Source organism: Camelus dromedarius, chromosome 3 (assembly GCF_036321535.1).
Source record: "Camelus dromedarius isolate mCamDro1 chromosome 3, mCamDro1.pat, whole genome shotgun sequence".
NCBI classification, from domain to species: domain Eukaryota; kingdom Metazoa; phylum Chordata; class Mammalia; order Artiodactyla; family Camelidae; genus Camelus; species Camelus dromedarius.
Window position 1 is genome coordinate 98,720,081 of NC_087438.1, and position 9,548 is coordinate 98,729,628.

General features: G+C 41.5%; 1 protein-coding gene across 1 annotated transcript; it reads left to right on the forward strand.

Moving 5' to 3' along the window:
• The first annotated feature begins 247 nt into the window (after positions 1–247).
• LOC116152306 (protocadherin beta-15-like) lies at positions 248–8,804 on the forward strand. Its single transcript, XM_031449186.2, has one exon. It carries the CDS (start codon positions 475–477, stop codon positions 2,875–2,877), a length of 2,403 nt encoding a protein of 800 aa, XP_031305046.2. The 5' UTR covers positions 248–474; the 3' UTR covers positions 2,878–8,804.
• Positions 8,805–9,548: the final 744 nt, after the last annotated feature.

Genomic DNA, 9,548 nt, shown 5'->3' on the forward strand with positions numbered 1-9,548 from the left:
GTTCTCAAAGTTAGGGACAATGCCTGGATTGCTTGCTGGTGTATTTCAGAACATATTAAACAGATATGAATCATATTTCTTTGAATGAAGGAACAAATAATTATAATTGCATGGTTTTCTGACTATATCATCTTCCCACACCATTTCCAAACTTCGAATAGCCCTCTAGATTATCATATATGTATAATTGTAGCCGTTCTTTTCGAAGACAACGCATGGTGGCGCTGCAGGCTAAGGCGTCAAAAAAAAAAAAAAAAAAAAAAAGACCCAGGAAATGCTACGAGCTCAACTTCACTTCTCCAGAGGAAGAGAAAAGCCTTAAGCAAAGCTCAGGACCAGTAAGTCTGCAGAGAACGCTACTCACCGACATTTCTGGACAGGTTGCCAACTTGGAGATCCATCATTGTCTCAGTCCCATCGCTCCCTAAGGTAGAGCTGGGCCCTGTTCCTGGAAAGGCGTTTGTGGGAGTTAACATGGAGGCTGGAGGGGAGCGCTTTCCTAAACAAAGGCAAGTCCTGATTCTCTTTATCTTGCTGGGAGTGGCTTTTGCAGGCTGGGAATCCCGTCGCTATTCCGTGATGGAGGAAACAATGAGCGGAACGTTGGTGGCCAACCTGGCCAAGGACCTGGGGCTGGGAGTGGGGGAACTAGCTGCGCGGGAAGCCCGGGTGGTCTCTGAGGATAACGAACCCCGGGTGCAGCTTGATCTGCAGACTGGGGAGTTGATATTAAATGAGAAACTGGACCGGGAGGAGATGTGCGGCCCCACAGATCCATGTGTAATGCGTTTCCAAGTGTTACTGAAAAAACCATTGGGAGTATTTCGAGCTGAGCTAGTGGTGAGAGACATAAATGATCATTCTCCTGAGTTCCCTGAAAGAGAAATGACGCTGAAAATCCTAGAGACCAGCCCTCCTGGGACCGTGTTTCCTCTGAAAACAGCTCAGGATTTGGACGTGGGCAACAACAACATCCAAAACTATAATATTAGTCCCAACTCTCATTTCCACGTTTCCACCCGCAGCTGGGGGGACGGCAGGAAATACCCAGAACTGGTGCTGTACAAAGAGTTGGATCGCGAGGAGCAGGCCGAGCTCAGATTAACCCTCACAGCGCTGGATGGCGGCTCTCCGCCCAGGTCTGGTACCACCCAGGTCCGCATCTTGGTCTTGGACGTCAATGACAATGCCCCTGAGTTTGCACAGACGCACTACCAGGTGCAGGTCCCAGAAAACAGCCCTGTAGGCGCCCTAATTGTCAAGGTCTCAGCTAGAGATTTAGACACAGGGACAAGTGGAGAGATATCGTATTCCTTTTTTTATAGTTCTCAAGAGATAAGCACAACTTTTGAGCTAAGCAGCATTTCGGGAGAAGTTCGACTAATTAAAAAACTAGATTTTGAAACAATATCCTCATATGAACTGTATATAGATGCATCTGATGGTGGGGGACTATCTGGAAAGTGTTCTGTCTCCATTGAGGTACTAGATGTTAACGACAACTCCCCAGAATTAATTATTTCATCACTTACCAGCCCCATTCCTGAAAATTCCCCTGAGACAGAAGTGGCCCTGTTTAGGATTCGAGACCGAGACTCAGGGGACAATGGAAGGATGACTTGTTCCATCCAGGATGAGCTCCCCTTCCTCCTGAAACCATCTGCAGAGAATTTCTATACCCTGGTAACAAATGGGGAGCTGGACAGAGAGATCAAAGCCGAATATAATATCACCATCACCGTCACAGATCTGGGGACACCAAGGCTGAAGACTGAGCACAACATAACCGTGCTGGTGTCTGACGTCAACGACAACGCCCCCGCCTTCACCCAGGCCTCCTACACCCTGCGGGTCCGCGAGAACAACAGCCCCGCCCTGCACATCGGCACCGTCAGCGCCACAGACACAGACGCCGGCGCCAACGCCCAGGTCACCTACTCGCTGCTGCCGCCCGCCGACCCGCACGTGCCCCTGGCCTCCCTCGTGTCCATCAACGCCGACAACGGCCACCTGTTCGCCCTGCGGTCCCTGGACTACGAGGCCCTGCGCGCCTTCGAGTTCCGCGTGGGCGCCGCCGACCGCGGCTCGCCGCCGCTGAGCAGCCAGGCGCTGGTGCGCGTGCTCGTGGAGGACGACAACGACAACGCGCCCTTCGTGCTGTACCCGCTGCAGAACACCTCGGCGCCCTGCACCGAGCTGCTGCCCAGGGCGGCCGAGCCGGGCTACCTGGTGACCAAGGTGGTGGCGGTGGACGGCGACGCGGGCCAGAACGCCTGGCTGTCGTACCAGCTGCTCAAGGCCACGGAGCCCGGGCTGTTCGGCGTGTGGGCGCACAACGGCGAGGTGCGCACGGCCAGGCCGCTGAGCGAGCGCGACGCGGCCAGGCACAGGCTGCTGGTGCTGGTCAAGGACAATGGCGAGCCGCCGCTGTCGGCCAGCGTCACGCTGCACGTGCTGCTGGTGGACGGCTTCTCGCAGCCCCACCTGCCGCCCCCGGAAGCGGAAGCGGAAGCGGAGGCGGCGGCCGCGGCGCCGGCCGACCCGCTCACCGTCTACCTGGTGGTGGCCTTGGCGTCCGTGTCGTCGCTCTTCCTCTTCTCGGTGCTGGTGTTCGTGGCGGTGCGGCTGTGCGGGCGGGGCGGGGCTGCGCGGGCGGGTCGCTGCTCGGTGCCCGAGGGCCCCTTCCCGGGCCACCTGGTGGACGTCAGCGGCACCGGCACCCTGTCCCACAGCTACCAGTACGAGGTGTGTCTGACGGGAGATTCCGGGAGTAATGAGTTCAAATTCTTGAAGCCTGTCTTACCCAATATTCTAGGTCAGGACGTTGGGAGGAAGCTGGACGTAAAGCCAACTTTCCAGAGTAGTTTAGGTATATGAAACTTCCCCACTGTATACATTAGCTTTGTCTCCTTCACCTTTCCCTTTCTTTTTTTCAGCCTGTAGTAATCTTTAATTCTTATTTTCGTTCTTCTCTAGTATTTTCCTTAGTAAAGTTACTCATTGTTTTGTTGGCCTTGTTGCTGTGTAATTTTTTTCCAATTATTGTGTTAGTAAAAAATTTTACATCAGGAAATTTCGTATTCCTGATTAAGGTTTAGTACTCATTCCTAAAGGATAACATGAAAGTTAACCTCTCAGTATAAACATAATTTTACTTTTAAAAGTAATTTCTCACTATATGACACCACCTAATAATGTCTGATTCCTTGTTAGTTTTTATTATCTACGCAGCTATGACTTTTCTATAACCTCTTTTCTCTTTGGGGGTGGAATCAATTTATGTTTACCTATATCCAGTTTCTTCTAAGCTTTGTTTGGATTTTTGTTTTACTGTTAGGCAGCAACATGTATAATTCTGTGCTGCTTATTTCAAAATTAAGCTTGTAAATCATTAGACTTTTGCTCTAAAATACATATGCCATCTCATGAAAATATAACTGTCATCTGTTCTTTCTTATCTAAGTTAATGTTGAAAAGACTTATGGGTTCTTCCTTATATCGTAACTTATGAAGTTATGATCCTGTTAAGAGTTCTAGACAGATTTAATGATACTCAGATTGACTGTGTCTAAGGTGTTTTTATATACTCTAAAGGACCAAGTAATATGTTGCCTGCAATGTCCCTTGCTATATTGCAGATAGATTCTCAAGCAGGTTCCAAATTCTGGGCCTAGAGGAGCTTTTGATGACACAGCATGCCAATCTATTTGCCTATGGGTGACATTGTTCTGGTTGATAACGAATTTGAAAGAAAATACATTGTAGAATTAATACTAACTAAAGAAAACTTATTAAAGGATATGTTGGTGAAGGGATTGAATACTTGAAGAAGTAATCAGCTCTGTTGTCTGGACTCGTCTATCTCCAGGAGCCTCATAACTTTGCGGATACTATAGAATGCTGTGGTAGGCAGAGCAATTGCCCCCTAAAGACATCAGCATCCTAATCTCTGGAACCTGTGAATATGCCATGTTGTATTGCAAATGGGAGTTAAGGTTCAGAGGAATTAAGGTTGCTAATCAGCTAGTCTTAAACTAGAGAGAATATCGTAGGTGATCCGGGTGGGCCTTGTTGAAAGGCCTTAAAAACGGAACTGACTCTTCCCTGAGATGAATAAATTCCAACTATGGGCAGCAGCTTCGGCTCATGCCTCAGACTTCCAGTTGGCCCTTTCTAATTGCCTGCTCTACAGATTTCGGACTTAGCCAGCCAGCTCCCACAACCTTGTAAGTCACTTTCTTGCAATAAATCTCTTCATATATTTATCTCCTGCTGACTGATTGAACCCTGACTGATACAGATTTTGGTACCTGGAATTGGAGTGCTTCTGTAACAAATAACTAAAAATGTCAAAATTGCTCTGAAAGTGGGTAGTAGGCATAGACTGGAAGAATTCTGAAGAGCATGTTACAAAAAGCATTGATTGCTTTGGACCCACAGTTGAAATACAGATGTTAGCAACTCTCTAGTGAAGACTCAGAAGGAAGTAAGGAGCATGGTAGAGAAAATATATTGCCTTATAGAATACCTGAATCAAAGCGTAAAGAGACTTAGCAGAAAAATGGATGTTAAAGTCACTGCTGATGAGGGCTCCGAAAGAAATGAGGAAAATGTTATTAGAAACTGAAGGAAAGGGAATCTTTGCTATATAATGGTAGAAAATTTAGCTGAATTGTGTCCTGCAGGGGAAATAAGGGGTGGGGAAGGACTTGTAAACAATGAACTTGGATATTTAGCTGAGGAGATTTCCAGGCATGGGTTGAAGTGCAGCCTGGTTTCTTGCTGCCTATAGTAGAATGTGAAAGGAATGAGATAGACTGTTAAGCAAGAAGGAACCAGAATATGATGATTTGAGAAATTCTAAGCTTAATTAGGTTATAAAAGATGCTAAAATTAGGAGATTTACTATTAGGAAAGCATATTCTTTTTCTTGAGAAAAAGCCAAGGGTGTCTCAGGTGTACACCATTTGTATTAGGCATACACACTGAGTAGTTGATACTGTAATGAGATGAGATCTTTGGGATTTTATATATATATAATATATATATAATATATAATATATAATTATATTATAAAATAATATATATAAGTAGCAGGGCCATATATATACTATATATAAAATGTGGAATGGATGTGGATCTTTGGGGACCATAGAGTGGACTGTGATAGGGAAAATAATAGCCCCATAAAGTATGTCCTAATCTCTGGACCTGTGAATATCTTATAGTATGTGACAAAGGGGAATTAAAGTTGCAGATGGAATTAAGGTTGATAATTAGCTGATTTAAGATAAGATTACCCTAGATTATCCAGGTGGGTCCAGTGTAATTGCAAGAGTCTTTAATAAGAAGTAGAAGTGGGAAGCAGAAAAGAGTCAGTGTGGGAGTGATGTTAAAGACTGAACCAGCCATTACTGAGTCTGAAGATGGAAGGGAGCCACAAGTGAGGGAAAGCAGGCAGCCTCCAGAAGCTACAAAAGGCAAGAAAATGTATTCTTTCTTAAAGCCTCCAGAAAGGAATGTAGCTCTACCTTAACTTTAGCCCAGTTTAACTTTTGACCTCCAGAACAGTAAGATAATAAATTTGTGTTTTTAAGCCACTAAGTTTGTAGTAATTTGTTACAGCAGCAATAGGACATGAATACAAATGACTATCAACAAAACCATCTCCTGACCAGTTTTTCTTTGCCTTCCCCTACACTAGGCCAAAATATTCATAATCCTGTAGCCCCTTGCAGGTAGGAATGTCATATGACTCTGTTATTGCTAGTGATGTGAAAGTGCAGACAGGAACTGGGCTTAAGGGAAATATTTTTGGAAGGGCTAGTCTGGGGTAGCATGTTCCTTAGGACTTTTGCCCATTTTTCTTTTTCTTAATTGGCATGGATATTGCAAGTAAGCCTAGAATTGAAGCAGCCAACTTGCAACCATGAGATGAATATCATAAAACAAAGGTCTGTATACTAATTATGATAATATGGAAAGCCCTTGGACTTCTTGTAGCATTGTTAAGCTGCTGCAGCATCTCTACACCACCTTCTCCCAGGCTTTATGTTGCATTTTATAAACTGCTATGTCATTAGACAGCTATAGTCAGGTTTTCTGTTGACTACAGATAAATGCATTCCAAACTGACACATCTCTCCTCTTCATGAGTAAGGTTGATTTATACAGTTGTCTGACAAGGTCCCAGATTTTCTATTTAAGGTGTATGAGATGCTTGTCAGAAAAGTAGTTTTGCTTTCCCTTAGCTGTTATCAAGGGATGGTTCTCTGAGTTACTGTGGCTGACCTTCTGTCTTCATTCAGTCATCTCTCAATTTGGCTAATACAAATATACACAAATAATTGAACTTTCAAAGAAACCTTCTTGGCTAGTAGCAACCCAAAAAGTTGAGTTTTGGAGAATAGAATGAGAAAGTGAGCTGATAAATGCTAGCTATACTTTTAAACCTGCACTAGTGGTGTTCTGACCAGCAATGCAGCAATCCAGAACACTGGTTTCCCTCTCAGGCAGGGAAGTAGCAGGGCCAAAATTTTTACTTAGTAAAATAAATTGACTATGAGTCCTAAAAATCTTTGAGAGGAGATCAGCAATCTACATGTTTTGGTAGAAAATGCCTGGTGGAAGGAATAGAAATTCCTAACAGCCTTTTCAATATACAGAGAGATGTGTTTTGAGACCCCACTGTGTCAGTAGCCATTACTCCTCTCCAGTCTGACTTTACAAATACTTCATTGGTGTGTGTAGAATTTAAAGGCATCTCCAAAGGCTTACTACTTATACCTTTCTTGGATTCATCTGGAATACCTTGAAAAGAGCATTACTTCCAGTTATATGAAAAATCAATAAAAAAACCTTATGATACATGAATGGTAATGCCTCAAGAAATTTTAGAACTCCTCAGCTGCACTCAGTGTTTGTGTATTTGTGTGTATATGTGTGTGCATTTGAGCATGTCGGGGTGTGGCGTGGTGGAGAAGGTAGCTCTAGTAGATGGTGGAGGTGCACGCATGCACAGATATATAACAGAATAACATTGGTTTTCCATACCTTTTTCACATTGTAAAGATAGTTCTCATTTAATGCATAAGTGTGTGTAATAAAATTGCCATTAGTAACATATTCTAAAGTAGATTGTGTTTGCAAACTAAACATAATTTTCTCTGTGTAAATTTTCTCTGTGTAAATTTAACAATGCCAGCATTTGTGGATCAAGAAGTTTGGTAGCCCTCTTGACTTTGAAGGAGCAGCCCAAAGAGGGAACTGTAAAGCAGATACAGTCATTTTTTTCCCCAGTGACCTCAGGAAACAATAAAGTTGACATCAAGATGTAACAGGGTTGTAATTAGGGTGAGGCCAAGTTGTACAAGTGTGGAATTGGATCATGTTTTTATTTAAAATTTTGATATTTTGTTCATCATTAATTATTTCATGAAGTATGATTTTTTAGACTATTGCATTAAATGATATCTATCTTTACTATTAAGTTTTTGGGTGACATATTAATTTTGCTTCTGAGACACATGCCTTACCCTGGTCCTGGTCCTGTTGGTAGTTTCTAACTTGTAAGTTCAAGTGGGGATCATAGCAGTAGTGATGGTGTTCACAGCTGAAATCTGAGTGGTGAGATCTGAATCAGGTCCCTCTTCATTTCCAACATGAGACAGCAGAAGCAGCAGCAATAGAAGAATACAAAAATCCAAGGAGATCCGAGAAACTGGAGTCCTGCAGGCTGGGGATGGAAGGGCACCTGTGTGGCTGTGATTCCTCAGGCAAGCTATTTATATGTTTTTCTCCCAGGCGACATACAGCAGTGTGAAAAATGTCTGTTCAGTAGATTCAATTTGTTGCTACGTTGTTGAGAACTTTTGCCTCTATGTTCATGAGGGATATTGGTCTCTATATTTTTTCATTTTATTCCCTTGTCAGGTTTGGTTTCATGGTTACACTGGTCTCATAGATTGAGTCAACAATTATTTATTCCACCTCTCTTTTATGAAAGAGTTTGTGTATAATATTTATTATTTCTTCTTTGTGTATATGATAGAAACTGCCACAGAAGCCATCAGTGGCTAACATTCTCTTTGTGGGGAAATTTTGAATTGCAGATTCAATTTCTGGAATAGGTATGCTGCAGTTCCAGTGTTCTGTTTCTTCTTGTGCCAATTGGTAACGTGTTTTTTTTTTTAACATTTTGTCCATTTTATCTAAGATGTTAATATTTTGGCTTGAAGTTATTGATACTATTCCTTTATTATCTTTTCAATATATTTAAGGTCTATAGTGGTGCCCCTCTTTCTGAATATTAGTAAGTATGTCTTCTCTCCTTTTATTTTATCAGTAGTGCTGTGAGTATATCAATTTTACTAATCTTTAAAAAAAAACCAATTCTTGTCTTTGTTATTTTCCTATTACTTTCTCTTTTCTGTTTCATTGATTTCCACGCATATGTTATTTCTTTTCCTATACCTACTTAAGCTGTACTTCATGAATTTTGATACATGGTGATTTTATTACCATTGCTTGACTTTATCTGTAATTTCCCTGTTGATTTCTCATTTGACCCATTGCTTAGCTAGAAGTGTTGCTCAATTTCCAAATATCCAGGGCTATCATTTGTTTTGGTCTGAGAACATATTCTGTTCAATTTCAATCCTTTAAAATTTATTGAGTTTTGTTGTTTTGTTGTTATTATCCAACATATGGGTTATCCTGATGAGCTCATGTGTGCTTGAAATAAATATGTGTTGTACGGTTGTGTATAGTGTTCTATAAATATCAATTAAACTGAATTGCTTTGATAGTGTTATTGAAATATTCTATTCTTACCATTTTTTCCTACACGTTCTATCAATTACTGAGAGGAAAATGTTAAATTCTTCAGTGATTATGAATTTGTTTATTTCTCCCTTCAGTTCTAGCATTGTTGTAAGCCTCATCTATTTTGAAGCTCTGTTATTAAAATGTGCACATCAGTAGGATTATTGTATCTTCTTGATGAATTAACACCAATCATTATGAAACATCCCTTTTAGTCTCTAGTAATAGTTTAAATTTGATGTTAATAGAGTCACTTGATATTTCTATGCTTAGGATTTGCATGATGTGTCTTTTCCCATCCTTTTGCTTTCATCCTGTATTTATATTTTAAATACCTCTTTGGTAAACTACATAGAATTGGATCTTGCTTTTTTATCCAATCTTATCACTTCTGCCTTTTAACTGGGGAGTTCATTTTATTTATATTTAATACAATTATTTATATAATTCTGTCTATTATTTATTCATACCCTCTGTTTTCATTCCTTTGTTTCTCATTTTCTGTTTTCTTTTTGGCTTAATTCTGTATTTTTTTGGTATTTCATTTTATATCCTAAATTGACTTTTTACCTATAACATTTTGGGGTGTATTTCCTCTAAGGATAAGAATACACAACCTTCACTTACCACAGTCTGCTTTATATTAGTATTATACTACTTCATCTAGAATATGAAAAACTTCCTATTATATAATCATCATCCTTTTGCCATGGCACAGATCAGTC